Below are 18,068 nucleotides of genomic sequence, written 5' to 3'. Positions count from 1 at the left end.
TCCCGCCTAAAGCGTGAGATCGGGCAGACCGGGCCCGCTTTTTCCACGGGGAGGAGCCCAGGGGCGCAGAGAGGCCCGCGGACAGCCCGGGGTAACCCTGGCTGGTTGGCAGGACAAGGAAAAGTACAGTGAAGAGCCTGAAACCCCCTTTCTTTGGAAAGACAAGTAAAGAGAACTTAACAAGAACTGTGGCCGATATTTTTAAGAGTAACTGGAACCTGCCTTTTCAAAGTAATCCAAGACTGTATTTACAAGCCTGCTTTTGAAACTTATATAAAGAGAATATATTTTTACAAATACAGTTTGGTGTCATTGTGTGGTGGGTTGGTGTTGATGGTATAGTATTGCAAATGTTTAACCCTATGTGCCCCAGAGATTAGCCTAGACTGCTTGCGCCACACTACCTAGAGGGTAAGCAGAGGTTGTTCTTCGAGGTAACCCTCAGCCCTGACGGGGAAGAGAGAGTCCCTGCTTGTCGCCAGTGCTGCACTGCGCCAACTAGAGACTCCCCCTTCCTACAGTCATTTACAATGCCAATAGCTTAATCGCTCACAAATGCATGGCCTATTGCATTTACACCCACACAGCCACCCACACAGAGCCACCCACACACACATACAGAGCCACCCACACAGAGCCACCCACACAGAGTCATTCACATAGAGCCCCCTACACAGAGCTACCCCCACACAGACAGAGCCACCCACACAGACAGAGCCACCTACAAAAAAAGCTATCCACACAGAGCCACACACACACACACAGAGCCACAGAGACACACACACCCCCCACACACACCACACAGAGCCCCACACACACCGAGCCCCCCCCACACACACACAGAGGCCCCACACACACACAGAGGCCCCCCACACACAGAGCCCCACACACACAGAGCCCCCGACACACACAGAGCCCCCCCACACACACAGAGCCCCCCCACACACACAGAGCCCCCCACACACACAGAGCCCCCCACACACAGAGCCTCCCACACACAGAGCCTCCAACACACAGAGCCCCCACACACAGAGCCCCCACACACACAGCCCCCACACACACACAATGCCCCCCACACACAGAGCCGCCCCCACACACAGAGCCGCCCCCACACACATGCACAGAGTTATACACATGCACAGAGCCACACACACCCAGAGCCACACACACACCCAGAGCCACACACACACACCCAGAGCCACACACACACACCCAGAGCCACACACACACACCCAGAGCCACACACACACACCCAGAGCCACACACACACACCCAGAGCCACACACACACACCCAGAGCCACACACACACACCCAGAGCCACACACACACACCCAGAGACACACACACACACACCCAGAGACACACACACACACACCCAGAGACACACACACACACACCCAGAGACACACACACACACCCAGAGACACACACCCAGAGGCACATACACATCCAGAGCCACATACACATAGAGCCACACACACACACACACACACACACAGGAGAGCAAGCACAGCGAGGGGGCAGGAGAGCAAGCACAGCCAGGGGGCAGGAGAACAAGCACAGCCAGGGGGCAGGAGAACCAGGGGGCAGGGGAGCAAGCACAGCCAGGGGGCAGGGGAGCAAGCACAGCCAGGGGGCAGGGGAGCAAGCACAGCCAGGGGGCAGGGGAGCAAGCACAGCCAGGGGGCAGGGGAGCAAGCAAAGAGAGTGGGCAGGGAAGCAAGCACAGTGAGGGGCCAGGGGAGCAAGCACATAACAGATGCTGAATCCGCAGCTATTTAGTGGAAGAGCTCAACATACAACAAGCAGGGAAACAGAGGCACGAAAACGGCGGGCACAATCACCGGATCACGAGCAGGGAAACAGAGGCACGAAAACGGCGGGCACAATCACCGGATCACAAGCAGGGAAACAGAGGCACGAAAACTGCGGGCACAATCACCGGATCACAAGCAGGGAAACAGAGGCACGAAAACTGCGGGCACAATCACCGGATCACAATTTGGCTCAGGAACCAAAAAACTCAAAATAAAAAACAGACAAGCCTCTAACACAGATTAGATTGAATTTGACATATGCCATGCGCAAAAACTCAAGACCAGTCACCTATTAAGCGATCCATCAGAATTCCAAAACGACAAAAAAAGCAGGTACAACTCACTCAAACGTTTTGGATGAAAACAAAAAGGCCCTATATCTCCCCCAGTGTAGCAACCAGAATTGGTAACAGATAATGCAGCTCACACTCAGTTGAGATGACCAGTAAATTTGCAACATCTGACCATTTATCCCACTCAATCCACAATGCACCACTCCTAGCAGCACAACAGAACATGACTACCACATTCTTTCCTTCTTCAGGCCCGGGAAAGGTTGCTGACCCACACCACATCCACCCAAAATTATCAGTCCTGCAAACCCTCAATCACGTTTATTAATGTACCGAGATTCTACAAAGAGACAGGAAGCAGAGTATGCTGTAATACATAAAACGGGGTCCTACAAGCCACTGGTTTACAGTATTGAAAATCAATGTATCAGTAAGGACAGTCACTGCATCTACCAGTACCTTGTACTGCAAAACCACAGAAAAACATAGCGTGACAGTAAACAAGCATTTATGCATACTTCACACCATGGTAAGAAAGCATGCATTCACACATACACTCATGCACACACACAGCCGTCCATACGTTTATGCAGACTCACACCATGATAAGAAAGCATGCATTCACACATACATCCATGCACATACACACAGCCGTCCATGCAGTTATGCAGACACACACACACACACACACACACACCATGGTTAGAAAACACGCATTCACACAGACACCCATGGACACACACACAGAGCCGTCCATGCGTTTATGCAGACTCACATCATGGTAAGAAAGCATGCATTCACACATGCACCCATGCGCACACACATACAGCGGCACGCAGGCACGCACTTACACACACACACACACACACACACACACATCCATCTGTTTCTGCATACACACACACCATGGTAAGAGAGCATGCATTCACACATGCACCCATGCACACACACATACAGCGGCACGCACGCACTTACACACACACATTTATCCGTTTCTACATACACACATACCATAAGCATGCAGGCCTGCCGCAGCGAGGAGCCAGCGGGAAAGCCACAGTCCAATCACTTGAAGTCTCCAGAGAGCGAACCAGGGGAGTATTGTAGTCCAATCCAGGTGCAGCGTGGGTGAGACAGGGCACCCCACAGAGCGGTACCTGAAGCCGACGGCCCCTGCACGAAATCAGCAGGCAAGCAGGTCCCCAAGCACAGAGGGGGCACATCAAAAGCAGTCCCCCACTTGTCCTCTCAGCAGGGCGACCACAGGGTGCCCTCGTGGCGTGTTGCCGCAGGTCAGGTTGCCGTTCCGCCACATCCGGTGGGGGCCCTCCGACTCCACCCCCGCAGCAATGTTCACAGCTCCTGTGTATTCCGCTATCAATCTGGGCCGCCTTCAGGACTGAGGTTGTGTGTCCCCGGGGACATGCAGGGCGCTGGTCATTGAACCACAGCAGCATCGCAATCCACTCGCCGCAGCCGCCTGCGACCTTCAGCCGCTCTGACCACCAGCCACCTTCAGTTGGGCCTAAGGGAGCCCGCCATTAGTCCAGGGGGGGACCCAGGTCCGGCGTGGAGCCCCCGCAGCACCACAGCGCAGGAAGGCGAGACTCCGGCCTTGTCCTGTGTCCCGATGCCCAGTCAGCAGCGCGCCAGCTCCTACACTTGTGGTCAGGCAAGTGGCGCAAGCTGCATAGGTACAGGCCTCCCCGCCGCGCATCCGCACCCTGACCGCAGCGGAACAACTCCTCTGGGTCCTGACTCCGGGGGCCGGGATCCCAACACCAGGATGGCCTCGCCTTCCCTCCAAGCTCCACTGGCACCAGCACATCCGTGCGCCACTCGCTGCTCGGCCGCAAGCCCACTTCAATGCTCCCTGCCATCTGCAGGGAGATCGTCATCACAGCAGCAGCTGGAGATTGCCTCACTCAAGTCCATCCTGCATCGGGGTGCTCAAGGGTAGCGGGCACAGTCACCGGGCTCTTTCAATATGCGGATAAAGTCCGGATTACTGAGGATGAGAAGCAAAGCGAAGCACAACAAGGGGGCAAACAACGAGGGGGCAGGAAAGCAACCACAACAAGGGAAGGGGGGGCAGAAAAGGGCCTCTCACCTGCATTCCAGCACGCCGGTCTACCCGAGGAGCGCTCCACACCACCACGTTTCTCCGAGGCGAGGCAGAAATGCCTCGGAGAAACCACTGCCATTTTCGTGATGGGGGGCGTGTTTTCGTTCTCTCCTCTTCCCATTGGCTGGAAGGTAAAATTCCAGCCAATGGGAAGAGGAGAGAGAGAAAACAAGAAAGAACCTTAAAAAACACTCTGAATCCGAAAAAGACAGGGCTTGGACCGAGTGACGCCCCTCTCCTCCAATGTCTGGCCAGCATTTACTAGGCCAGCCAATGGAGAAGAGGGGCGGGTTCCAAGCCCCCTCTAAGAAACATTAAATCTTCGGGCTCCGCCCACACTGCTTACAGCAGTGCGACGGAGTCCTCGACCTAAAAAAACGACAGGGTAATGTTCCTTCACAAACTTAAGCAGAATTTCCTGAAGTTGGATATTAGTTGGCAGAAGGAAAACAAACCAAAAATTTGTCATTCTATACGAAAATACTTCATGAAGAAATAATGGATACATGAAGCTAGGCTTTTAAAGATCTTGTGCTTTGAGAAGGAGCAAAAACAAAATCCAAAAAGATTTAGGTCTGCCTTATATTCTTTAAAACACCGAAGATAACCACTACACAAAATTAAAATGAATTACATTTTTTTAAAATGCTAATTACTAGTTGCAACTAAGATCATCATCACTAAGTTCTGAAAAATCTTTTTTTATTTATTGATGTAAAAAAAAAAATGGAGTTTAAATTCAAGGTAAAAACTGTTCTACATACCTACAATAATTCGTGAGAAGGACTTTTCCTCTCCATTTTCTTCACTGTATACCATGTTTACACTTGCAGTTTTTGAAACAGGTTTTCCAATATTTGCGCCATGAATAAGTTCTCTAACACTTTTAACTCTTAAATTGGTTGTCTTTTCGCCCATCACAAAACTAAGTGCATCCATCACATTAGATTTTCCTTAGAAATAAAAAAAGTTACAAATAGAATTAACAGTCTATTATTATCTACAAAACAAAAGCAAAGCTAAAACGTGCAAACAGACTACTTTACGTGACCTCACAAAATAATGAAACGTTCCCTGTTGCAATAATTCTCCAATGAGGATATTCTCCAAATATTCATACAAGCAGAATAGGGGGGTGCCTTTTCCTTCGATTTTTATTTCTAGGGCGAGTCGCTCTAATTCGGTTTAGCGGGCGACGCCCCAGTGGAGCGATTTTGCCTCCGTCATTTGTTAAGCGTCTCAGTATGCAATTTCGAAAGAGGAAAGGCTAGGTGGCTCGGTAATTAATCTAGAAAAGATATCCTCATTGGAGAAGTTTTAGCCTTAGGACATTTTTCTTAGCAGTACCAAGAAAACTGCAGCAGACGGTGGAAGAGTATGTGTTCTGTCCAAACTATGGACGCAATGTACAAAAGGGTTTAGTGTTTGCAAACCAACTGTTTCAGTAAATCAGAGGGTCTACGAAAGCTAAAACCCTTTTTCAAATGTACTAAGCCCATTTAACGATTCACAAAAAGGTTTCCCGAATTGTTAAATGGGTTTAGGAAACCACACTGAATTGATATTTGGAATGGTAGTGCTTACGAAGTCAACCAAATGATTGCTTTATTTAAAAGCAATATAACAGTGAGTGGTCTGCTGACCATAGGAGGCCACCATCCCTGTTGTCAAGAATCGTAGTGAGACTGAATTTGCAACTTACCTAATTAGTATGCACGTAGTAGGTTTGATTCTGACCCATAATGATTCGGATTTTCAAGAACCGCCCTATTAGTACATAGGTTGGTTCTTAATCTTCACTACCCGCAAAAATATTGGTTGCACATTGCAGACAGAATTTTGCGACCATATATTACTACATATGGCTCTATATTTTTTTTTTATTTGCCTTTCGCCTGTCAATCTTGGGATTCAAACCTAAACGTAAATGGCTACCAAAAGGATTGAAAAAATTCAATGAACCAATCTAAATACAACAAGCAAGATATTCGGATAAAGTACATTGGTCTTCGAGAGGGAGATCTTTTAACAATCACTCAAGTGCCCATGAATCACATTTCTATCTCCCGCATTAACAATCACAAACTGCGATAGAAATGTGCAGCAACACTAAAACAAATATGATAATCATTTCTGCATTTCTTGTAGGTGACTGCAATATTTGTGCAGTGGCTATTGACCCCTCGATGCACCAGGCTATGTGCAACGACAAATACAACAGTATGTACAGCAACAGTGCCATTAGCACGGTCATGAGGCACGATAACATCCTAAATTCCTTTTGATGTTTGAGAGATTAAAATACACCTGTGATGCAAATAGAACAAGCTCCAATCAATTATTTACATCTAATTTTTTCTGTAATGTGATTACCAAACACTCCATTTTCATGATCTTCCTTTTTTTGGGGAAGATTACCTAAACCTCATGAGGAAATACCTATTGTACCCTCTTCAGTTAAAAGGAGAACTGGCAGGTGCCCCTCTTTCTGAAGAGTTATGCCCTCGTAGGTACGGATTGTTAGAAGTGAGACAACCCTTTTAGAGGTGCTCTTCATTTTGTGCTAGGATGCCTTTATAGACAATAGTACGTAAGTATTTTAGGAGAGCCTAAACAAACTGAGCCCTACCCTGGTTTCAGAAAACAGCAGACCCACAATAAATGTTATTCTACACTATGAAGTTATTATACATAGTTTGTCTACAAAACATATGCATGAGAATGAGGTTTTCGTTTTAGGGCTCTAGAACACACGCACACATTCATTTTACAAACAAATATGTACTAGCTTGTCCGTGATCATGTATAGTATGAGCACAACATGACATTCACCCTTCACCATTTCCGACATTTTTCTACCCCGCTATGCCCAAAAACTCTGAGTCAGAGCATGGTGTCTAGGGCGTAGCTTTTTATTCACATCAAACCAGGTAATTCATCACAGACGAATGGGAGAAAAACATTCTATTTGGATATACACAATTATTTACGGCATCATGCTTTAGCCGCATGAACCTGTCAAAGGCATCAAGTAAATAAGGCATGACATTACTTCAACTTCAGTCTTGGCCGTACACTTTAGCGTCGTGAGAGTTAAGTTTATTAAGCACAGTAGTAGAGAAGGACGAAATCAGCCTATTGGTTCGCATTGGAGGTCATTTAGGGATTTATTTTGAAGCCCTCGCTCACCACCCTGGGTGGTGACATGCTTCATCATCGGGCCCACCGGGAGAAGCCGAGTGCCTCCCTGGTGTGCTACAACGCCAGATTACTGCGGAGCTGGTTTTTTGTGAGAATAGTGTGAAAAGTAGTGTGGATTAAAAAATGTCAGTAAGCTGTACCAACTAAAACACTTTATTCTGTGGTCAGCCAGACATTATTAAAATATATGTGTCGGGAAATTTACCAACTAGTGTGTTGGGTATTTCCACTTAAAGTGGGGTCGACATGTTTCTGCCCATCTATGTGTAAATTTTACTGGGCTTACATCAGGACCGTGTAGTAATGTACCTCGGTGGTGTGGACGCGCTAAGGCCCACCCTTACCAGAGGACGTGAAAGTTAAAATCAGGTGTAAAAATGGGTGCAAAAAGAACAAACCAGAAAAAGTGAATGTTCCCTCGGTTTTGAGGAACCTGTGGTCTGAAAGGAAAATGACAAACACACAAAGAAAACAACAAAATGAAATTAATCTGATCGGTCCTAAGTGTGTTTTTGCAGACATGGTCTCTGAACACTGGGCTTGGGCTTGTCAATATGCGTACCCGTGGTGCCATAAAATGCTATATTAGTGCCTGAAACGCTGTCCTTGAATTCAGGCAGTCTTGGGGCATGCAGTATGGCATGGAGAAATCGCCGTTTGACAGAATGGTTAATTAGACATCACTCGTGGTTCAGTGATCAATGTACCCGAATGCGGGCTTGTGGTGATGTAATCTAAGACTATACAGATTAAAATAAGGAGAGGAATTCTCACTTGTTACTTAAAAGATCCACACCCCAAGGGGCTCGGGAGGGGGGTGGAGGCGACAATGGCACACCCTGAAAAGGGACATAGAGGTTAGATGCACGAAAAAAATGAGAAACACAGGTTATGGGTTACTTAGCTGAATGCTGGTCTGAGAGATATGGTCTTACGCCCGCAACGCCAAACACCCGCTCGGCACCTAGCGACTCTTGCTACCGGACCCCGTGGATAAGGTCCCGGAAGTGGAGTAGCGGTAATGAGGAGTGTCGGCGGGGCAGCGGGCGTGGCTGGGCCGTGGGTACGGCCAACAGGCGGGAACGAGGCAGAGCAAGCGTGCAGTGACGTGCAGTGACGTTCACGTGTAGGCCTCCAATCACCATTTGAGATGAGACTACGGCATTGCGGTTTCTTTGACAACCAAGCGAGGGCTTGTATTCCAAGCCTCACTCATCTCAGCCGGTGATTGGAGGCCTACACGCGAACGTCAGTGCACGTCACTGCACGCTTGCTCTGCCTCGTTCCCGCCTATTGGCCGTACCCACAGCCCAGCCACGCCCGCTGCCCCGCCGACACTCCTCATTACCGCTACTCCGCTTCCGGGACCTTATCCACGGGGTCCGGTAGCAGGAGTCGCTAGGTGCCGAGCGGGTGTTTGGCGTTGCGGGCGTAAGACCATATCTCTCAGACCAGCATTCAGCTAAGTAACCCATAACCTGTGTTTCTCATTCTTTTTCGTGCATCTAATCTCTATGTCCCTTTTCAGGGTTGTTAGAACTGGCTATTTCTGGTAGGCTAAGGCTGACGCCAAAGCCAGGCAGAAACCACCATCCTAGTCAGGGCAAGGAAGTCACATGCCAAGATAACCCCTGCTCACCCCCTTGGTTGCTTGGCACAAGCAGTAAGGCTAAACTCGGAGGCAATGTGTAAAGCATTTGCGCCAGCACACAACAACAACATCCTAGGCACACCACAAAAGGAACTCCACACAAGGTTATGTAAAAATAACTTTTGTATTGTCAAAACACAGCAGATAGAAATCACACATGTACATTGTGCCAACTGGCACGGGCAATATTCATAAGGGATTATTTACAAGACAGTGCCACATGGGCCACTGTCAGAATCAACACTTTTAGAAATAGCACTTTTAGAACTTAGAATAAAAGATAAAAAACAAAATAACAATTATGAATCACATCCAGTAACTACTGGGAACAGGTAAGCACCACCTACGCAACCCTAACCACCTTAGGAGAATGTCACGCAGGGGACCAGGACCTTACTAGGACCACCTGTACTAAAAAGAACAACCACCTAAGTATCACACAGCATTTAGGGGTCTAGGAAAGAACACATTACCCATGATGCATAAATATGCATTCAGAGGAGTAGTAAAGGGAAACACATGATGCATAAACCTACACATTCAGCGGTGTTAAGAACAAAGCACATGATGCAATAAAAATACATTCAGAGGTACCAGAACAATACAATAGCGCAAAAATCACATGATGTCTAAAAACATTCAGAGGTGCAGGAATAACACATGATGCAAGAAAACACATTCAGAGGTGCAATAACCATACAATTGCGCAAAACTTACATAAGCCACCATCTGTGGCAGTCCCTAGGCCAACTGGCCTTGTTGGGGCTAGGACGCCCTGAGTCTCAATGTCAGGGGCCTAAACGGTGCAGGTGCCCACTACTTGCTGGGCACCTGGGAACATCCCAAAACCTAAACGGTGCAGCTGCCCACTAATTGCTGGGCAGCTGGGACATTAGCGAAACGGTGGCAGGGCCCTCACTGACCCTCTTGGGGCAAACGGCGCCCACTGCTGGAGCCACACAGGCTCTGTCACACTGCGCAGACCGTGGGAGCCACACAGGCTCTGGACATCGCACATGCCCCAAACGTTGGAGCCACACAGGCTCTGAAACTAGATATGGCTGTTGGAGCCCTCAGGCTCTGCAAACAATGGCCCCTCGAGCCTCGCTGGGCTCGTAAATCAAATGTGCCCCCTAGAGCCTCCGTGGCTCTAAACACAAAATGGCCCTCGAGCCTCTCTGGGCTCGTAAATCAAATGTAGGGGCGGGAGCCTCTCGGGGCTACAGCAAACAAAGCATGCCCCAGAGCCTCTCTCAGGCTCTCCTTCCACGTTGGGGCGACCCACTGCCAACCGGGGCCGCCCTTGAAGCCATCATGGCTTCCTACTGACAACAAGCGCGAGATCGCGCTACGGGGGGGGGGGCGGACACAGACAACATGTCCCGGCGCCCCTCCCTTCTCTTCTGCATCACTCACCAGTGGCTCCTCAGTGCAGGCGGGCCGTCCGGCAGACATCTCTCTTCGGCGGGGCTCTCTCTCCTCCTGGGAGCCCTGCCTTTACGAACGCCCGGCTCCGCTCTACACCCGGTCCCCCATCTCGGGACCGGGCCTTCACTGGCTCGCGCTCTCCTCACTCGGGGCTCCCTCAGCACACGGGAGCCCCAGCAGCAGGCCACGCTTCTCCTCTCGGGGCTCCTTCTCGGTCCCGGGAGCCCCGCAACGGCCGCCATCTTCTTCCTGCATCATCGGGCGCTGGCCAATCCCAGAGCGGCTAGTCGGTGTAGCCTCCAGCGCTGCACCAACCACAGCGCGGCCTTCAGGGCGAGCCTCCCGCGGCCCGCCAATCACAGCGCGGCATTTGCTAAGGGGGCTCGTCCGTTTCGACCAATCAGGGCTCCGCTCCTTCGGTTCTCGGCGATCTCCAGCCCCGGGCAGCGGCGGTGAAGGGGAATCAAATGCCGGGTGGGCTCCGGCTCCAAATAATTAAATAAAAACGGGGTGGCACCCGTAAATTAATTAAATAGACAAAAATAACAGCGCTACCCAGCGCTAGAGGTCCAACAAGGTCCCAGTGGAAATGAAAGCGCTCCCAGGCGCTTAGTGCAGGGATGAAGCGCTCCCAGCGCTAAAGGCAACAATAAAGCAAATAAGAAGTCCTTCAGCAGTCCAGGACCTCAGCAGTCCAGGAGTAAGGGAGGGAGCAGCATAGCCCCCAGCAGGAAAAGTCCATCAGGTGTCCAGAGGCTGGGCAGGGCTCAGGGATTCCCCTGAGCCCCAGCAGCAGCACGCCCCTGGCAGATTCAAGTTACAAACAAGAACATTTTGGAAGGGGACACAGCCCCTTCTTATACACAGAAAAGTCTTTGCAGTCTTTGTGCAGGCAGTGTGAGAACCAGCTAGAACTGGTTATAGGGAAGTCCTGTCAGTATCAGGGACAGAGGTGACAGTCGCCCAGCGGGGGAGTGGAGCCAGCATTGTGGCAGGCAGGCACAGCCTCACTCACTATCAGGTGCGATCTCCACCCACTTCCCTGGCAGCAGATGCTGCCTTTCATCCACGGGCTGACTCAGACAACCTCCTGGGGGCTCTGCAGCCCCCGTCACACTCAAACCAGACAGTCAATCCACAAGCAGGCCCAGGCACTCTGGGCCAGGCTCACCAGCCAATCACACGCCAGGCACAAATTACACAAATATACCACTTTCTCAAAGCGGCACTTCTAGACTAGACACAACCATACCGCATACACCATTACGCAGCATTCAATCTCACGAGTTCGCACATATCAAACGCGACCCTGCACTCCCCACACATCAGGAACTACCATGGGCATACATATTCCCCATTCATTCCTATGGGAGGGCAGGTCACTCACCACACATACACAGAGAGCACACGCACTTTACACTGTACCACAGTGAAAAAGTGCGCAAAGGCCTAAAACCATCAACACTAGGTTCCAGAAACAAGCTAGCAAAAAGCAAAAAAAGTTTCGGGGTGAACCTGCCAAAAGGGCCCGGTCCAACAAGGGTGTGCCATTGTCGCCTCCACGCCCCTCCCGAGACCCATGAGGTGTGGATCTTTTAAGTAACAAGTGAGAATTCCTCTCCTTATTTTAATCTGTATAGTCTTAGATTACATCACCACAAGCCCCGCATTCGGGTACATTGATCGCTGAACCACGAGTGATGTCTAATTAACAATTCTGTCAAACTGCGATTTCTCTATGCCATAGTGCATGCCCCAAGACTGCCCAATTCAAGGACATCGTTTCAGGCACTAATATAGCATTTTATGGCACCACGGGCACGCATATTGACTAGCCCAAGCACAGAGTTCAGAGACCATGTCTGCAAAAAAAACACTTAAAACCGATCAGATTAATTTCATTTTGTTGTTTTCTTTGTGTGTTTGTCATTTTCCTTTCAGACCACAGGTTCCTCAAAACCGAGGGAACATTCACTTTTTCTGGTTTGTTCTTTTTGCACCCATTTTTACACCTGATTTTAACTTTCACGTCCTCTGGTAAGGGTGGGCCTTAGCGCGCCCACACCACCGAGGTACATTACTACACGGTCCTGATGAAAACCCAGTAAAATTTACACATAGATGGGCAGAAACATGTCGACCCCACTTTAAGTGGAAATACCCAACACACTAGTTGGTAAATTTCCCGACACATATATTTTAATAATGTCTGGCTGACCACAGAATAAAGTTTTTTAGTTGGTACAGCTTACTGACATTTTTTAATCCACACTACTTTTCACACTATTCTCACAAAAAACCAGCTCCGCAGTAATCTGGCGTTGTAGCACACCAGGGAGGCACTCGGCTTCTCCCGGTGGGCCCGATGATGAAGCATGTCCCCACCCAGGGTGGTGAGTGAGGGCTTCAAAAAGAAATCCCTAAATTACCTCCAATGCGAACTAATAGGCTGATTTCGTCCTTCTCTACTACTGTGCTTAATAAACAAACTCTCACGAAACTCTTTTGTTGTTTGACATAAAACCTGGGGGACTGAGAGTGTCCTCTCTTCCCTCCCTCTCAAGTTGTTGAATCCGTACACTTTAGCTGCAACAACATGTCAACGGCATTAAGAACATTAGGCACAACATTTCACCTGCACTTGAGCTTGGCCTTACAATGGAACTTGACCAACTCATCACGCCAAGCTCTCCACTCAGCTGCGCACATTGCACCAGCAGGCCCCAATGCGAGACAGCAAACAGTTGCATTACTTCAAATCCAGGGCACCGCATAACGCATTGGCCCCTAAATGCCACCTATATTCCGCCAGTGTGGGCTTTATGTATGAAAGGAAGCCTGATCAGAAAACCTCCTCTTCCCCCTTGTCCGGGCTTTGGCGCCCCCAACGTGGGACTCTGGCCCTACATTTTCGGAGAATCACAGACTAATAGGAGAAACCATACTGTTGGGATACATAAAATTATTCACAGCATTATGCTTTAGCCACATCAATCTGTGAAAGGAATTAAGTAAGTCAGGCACAACATTACCCTTGAACTTCCGTTTTGGAAGTACACCTTAGCTGCAACAATATGTCAAGGGCAGTAAGAAAATCAGGCACCACCTTATACCTGCATTTGAGCTTGGTCTTACCATGGAAGTTGACCAACCCATCCCGCCAAGCTCTCCACCCAGCAGTGCACATTGTGCCGGCAGGCCCCAACACGCTACAGCAAACAGTTGCATTACCTGAAATCCAGGGCACCTCATACCGCACCGGCACACCGGGGTGCCTGAAATCGGGCAGCCTCCCCAAGGTTGTATTCATTCTGTACGTTGCGGGTTAGGGCAGTAGGTTCCATGACCACCGGCAGGTCAGTCCTCCCATTGCACCTACCTTGGCCATAGAATAAAGCCGTCATAATGTAAATGGATTCCCCGAATTCCACTCGCCTGTGGATATGTCACTAGTAAATTTCAACGCATTCTAGGGATTTGCTATTAAAAAGGAAAGAGAACGTTGTAGAAAAATGTTTGCCAATTTCAGCCCTATAAATTTGCACTGGTTTGTGGGATGGGTTTTAAAAAAAGATGGCTCACCTTCCTAAGGCCCAGTCCATGTTAATTGTTTAGCCCCCATGAGTCCTCCAGAAGAACTGCTGCTAAGCAACCGAACACTGCATATGAATGCTTCACAATTTAGGAAAGCCACCAAATTGTTGAAATATTACCCAGCAATCCATGTTGCCTGTGGAGTATGCCTGAAATAACTCACCACCCGTTGCTGGGATGTGGTCACCCCCCGTTGCTGAGATGTGCTTTTCACACGCATTTGTTGCCAAGGGGCCGCATGTTAATTGTGTTGCACACCGTCAGTCCTCCCCAAGGAACTGCGGACACTAATGACCCCTGACCCTTAAAAGAACAAAGATATCACGCAGCAGGAGTAACTGGAGAGCGCGCTCCAAGAAGCGCTTGCCTTCCCAGGAGAAGACTGTGGAAGAAACTGAGGCGACGGATTCCTCCCCCCCGAAGTCTTGAGTCCCTGTGATATACTGGCCCTAATAGATGTTTCCGGCTCATGGGGCCGTGAAGGTGCTTAGAGGTGCAGGACAGCCAGATTCAGTTATCGGACTTGCCATCTGGACTACTGCTAAATCCATTGTGATCCGTGGGTGGATCATGGGTCGGGAGGCGCTCGAGAATGAGCGGGTTTTCTCCCGGAGTTAGTTCCCACGTTGGGTAGAGGGTAGTTGGACTCTTAGTGGGTAGTTGGGTGGGATCCATTGGTGTTGTGGTTCTCCGACCTCCCGTTGGGGGTCTGGGATCGCCTGCACCGCGACAGGTACTTCAATGTTGCTGAGGTATGGGGTGGGGGGTTGGAGGGGGGGTTGTTGGTATAGTTTGAGGCCGGGGGGGGTGGCGGGGGAACGGGTAGGGGGTTGGGGGGTAGGGGGGGAGTTGTGGGAGTGGGTAGGCCTAGGGTAAGCACGGTGTGTGTGAGTGTCTGGAGGATGGTAAGAGTCTGTATGTGGCCTCTGATGCCCGATGTACTGAAGATCTGGCCCCCTGATGGCGACTGACGGACAAGGGGCGGAACCCCCACGAGCTTCATTGCGCATTTTGAGCTGGAATGTAAGAGGGGTGCTCGACAGAATTAAGAGGGGAGCAGTTTTGCGTATGGGGAAGAAGGAGAAGGCGGATGTTCTACTCCTCCAGGAAACTCATCTCATGGGCACCAAAACCCTTAGCTTACGTAGATATGGTTATGATCAGGTGTTCCATGCAGGGTTTACGAGGGGCTCTAGAGGAGTTGCAATATTGATACACCGTCGTGTGCACTATACGCATGAAACGCAGTGGCTGGATGCGCATGGCAGGTTTGCCTTGGTCAAAGGAAAGGTTGGGGAGGAGCCCGTGGTGTTTGGCAGTGTCTATGCGCCGCCCCCGCTGCAGGATGCCCTGTTGGAGCGGCTGTTTGATGTTTGGGCTGAAATCCCGCATGTGTTAACTATCGTGGGTGGTGACTGGAATGACGTGATGAATGGGAGGCTGGATCGCTGTAGGCCAGGGGGTGATCAGTCGCCTGAGGCTACGACAAAACTGAGCAGATTGGTGCAGGGGCTGGGTTGGGTAGATGTTTGGCGTTATCAGCATGCATGTGGTCGTGAGTACACGTTTGTGTCTGCTGTTCACAAATCCTTCTCTCGCCTCGACTACCTTTTTGTCCCCCAGCCCTGGATAGGACGGGTGGGCTCTACCGCAATACTCCCTAGGGGACTGTCGGATCACTCCCCGGTTTCGTTGACACTGCTTTTGAACACAAAGAGACAGCCGTTCCGTTGGCGCCTTGCTACGTGGCACTTACAGCGCGATGATTACCAATCGCACATGAGGGAGGCTATAGCGCACTACTTGACCGAAAATGACGGCCCTGACACGGACGCCATGACCTTGTGGGAGGCGCTAAAGCCGGTGCTCAGAGGCGTGGATATAGCGTGGTGCGCGGCGAATCGTAGGGCCCGCGGGCGGGCCATAGCGGAGGCGGCGAGTCGGATTAGTAGCCAGGAGGCCGACTGCACGTCGGGAGAGAGTGGCGCGGCGGTGGGGCAATTGCTTTATCTCCAACAGATGTATCATTCCTTACTGTTAGATGAAGCCCGCCATACCTGGCTGGCTATGCAGAGTAGAATTTGTCAATGGGGGGATAAGTCCGGCTCGATGCTCTACAGGTTGTGCCAGGGTACCTATCAGGCCCAGCCCTTGCCTGGACTCCGAGACGACGCGGGAAGCCCTATCACTGACCCGGAGGTCCTGGCTGAGACCTTTGCTCGTTACTATGAGACGCAGTACGCGCCCCGGGAGACTCTAGCGGCAGAGGACATCGACAGATTCCTGGCTGATCTCCCGCCTCGGGCGCTCTCGGATGAGGGCCGAGCCCGACTGGACCTCCCCTTGTCTGCGGAGGAACTGGGAGAGGCTCTGAGTGAACTGAACGCTGGAAAGGCCCCTGGGCCCAATGGTTTCCCCTGCGAATTTATGAAAATGTTTCATCTTCAACTGGGGATGCGCTATAGGAAGGCACTAGAGGCGGCTCGGGACGGTGGATGCCTTCCGGCGGACTGGCGTCATGCGGAGGTGGTCGTCTTTTGCAAGCCTGGGCGGCCGCCGGATCGCCCTGAGTCATATCGTCCGATTTCCTTGCTGAACTTCGAAGCAAAAATTTTAGCAAAAGCCTTGGCGAAACGCCTTTGTCCATATATATCGGACCTGGTCCATCCAGACCAGGCCGGTTTTATGCCCCACAGGGCGACTCGACATAACATTCGCAGGGCGCAGTTGGTGGTGGAAGCGGCGCGAGCGGCTGATATCCCGGCGGCCCTTTTACTGGCAGATATTGATAGAACGTTTGATTCCCTGAGCTGCCCGTATCTTCGGGCGCTGCTTCTACGCCTCAACCTAGGCCCCCGTTTTCTGTCCTATATTCATTTACTCTATACTGACTTGACAGCGGCGGTGCGGGTTGCGGGAGCGGTGTCCAGTTCCTTTCTGATAGGCCGGGGTACGCGGCAGGGGTGCCCCCTCTCGCCCTACCTATTTGCACTAGCGATGGAGCCGCTGGCGGCCTGGGTGAGGATGGATGCACAGTTGCGTGGTGTGGAATGGGTGGGAGGACCGACAGACAGAATCGCGCTTTATGCCGATGATGTCCTTTTCTTTCTTACGGACCTGAATAGATCCGGCCCTAGGGTCCTCGACATAATGCGCATCTTCGGCGACGTGTCCGGCCTCACATTGAACGTACAGAAGTCCAAATTGTGGGTCCTGGGAGATAGTAGTGCCTTGGGTCCTTGGGCTTCGGCCCTGCAGGAGGCGGTGGGAGGCCTTAAATATCTAGGTGTATTTTTGACGGACGTGCCGGGAGTGTCGTGGTCCCGCAATGTTCTACCCGTTTGGGATAGAATACTATCGGACATGCAAATATGGTCCAGGATGCCGCTGAATGTATATGGACGCTCGGCCATCTTTAAGATGGTAGCCCTACCTCGCCTCCTTTATCAGCTTCAAAATTATCCATACCCGATATCGCGGCAGTGGTTTCGGCAGGTGGATTCGGCGTTGGGCCGGTTCTTGTGGACGGGAGGGGCAGTGAGGGTGGCGCTCCGCACATGTTTCCTCTCGACGTACTGTGGGGGTCTGGCAGCCTCAGACATTCAGTCATACTATCAAGCGTCACACCTGCTGGTCCTCAATGAGTGGTGGTATGGGGATCGTGGTGACCCGACTTACGCCCTGGAGAGATACCTTATGGACCCGCACACACTCCATACGATATTATACTCGGTGGCGCTTCGCAAAAGACTCCCGGCAGTCACACAGACGGTGTTCCGGGTGTGGCGCGATGCGCTCCGCCGTATGGGATGGTGGAACAGACTGACGGGGGAAACCCTGCTGTGGCACAATGGGAGGCTGCCGGCTTTGGCTTCCCTGCGGGGCTTTGGTGGCTGGGATGCAATTGGCGTCTCGGCGCTGGGTCATGTTATGAAGGGCCCGGTCCTAAAGTCGTTTC

The 18,068-nt window shown here is 50.8% G+C and overlaps 1 protein-coding gene across 3 annotated transcripts in view; it reads right to left on the bottom strand.

Annotated features, from left to right (window-relative positions):
* The window catches only part of SMC1B (structural maintenance of chromosomes 1B), a 2,760,606-nt gene that overhangs the window by 2,705,053 nt on the left and 37,485 nt on the right, over positions 1-18,068 (bottom strand). For all 3 annotated transcript variants that reach the window (XM_078673832.1, XM_078673834.1, XM_078673833.1), the window contains exon 2: positions 5,001-5,189. In XM_078673832.1, the coding sequence (XP_078529958.1) occupies positions 5,001-5,189 (189 nt within the window). The remainder of the gene's footprint in view (positions 1-5,000; positions 5,190-18,068) is intronic.

The sequence above is a fragment of the Lissotriton helveticus genome, chromosome 1_1 (assembly GCF_964261635.1).
Source record: "Lissotriton helveticus chromosome 1_1, aLisHel1.1, whole genome shotgun sequence".
NCBI classification, from domain to species: Eukaryota; Metazoa; Chordata; class Amphibia; order Caudata; family Salamandridae; genus Lissotriton; species Lissotriton helveticus.
This window is presented reverse-complemented; position numbering and strand designations above follow the sequence as displayed.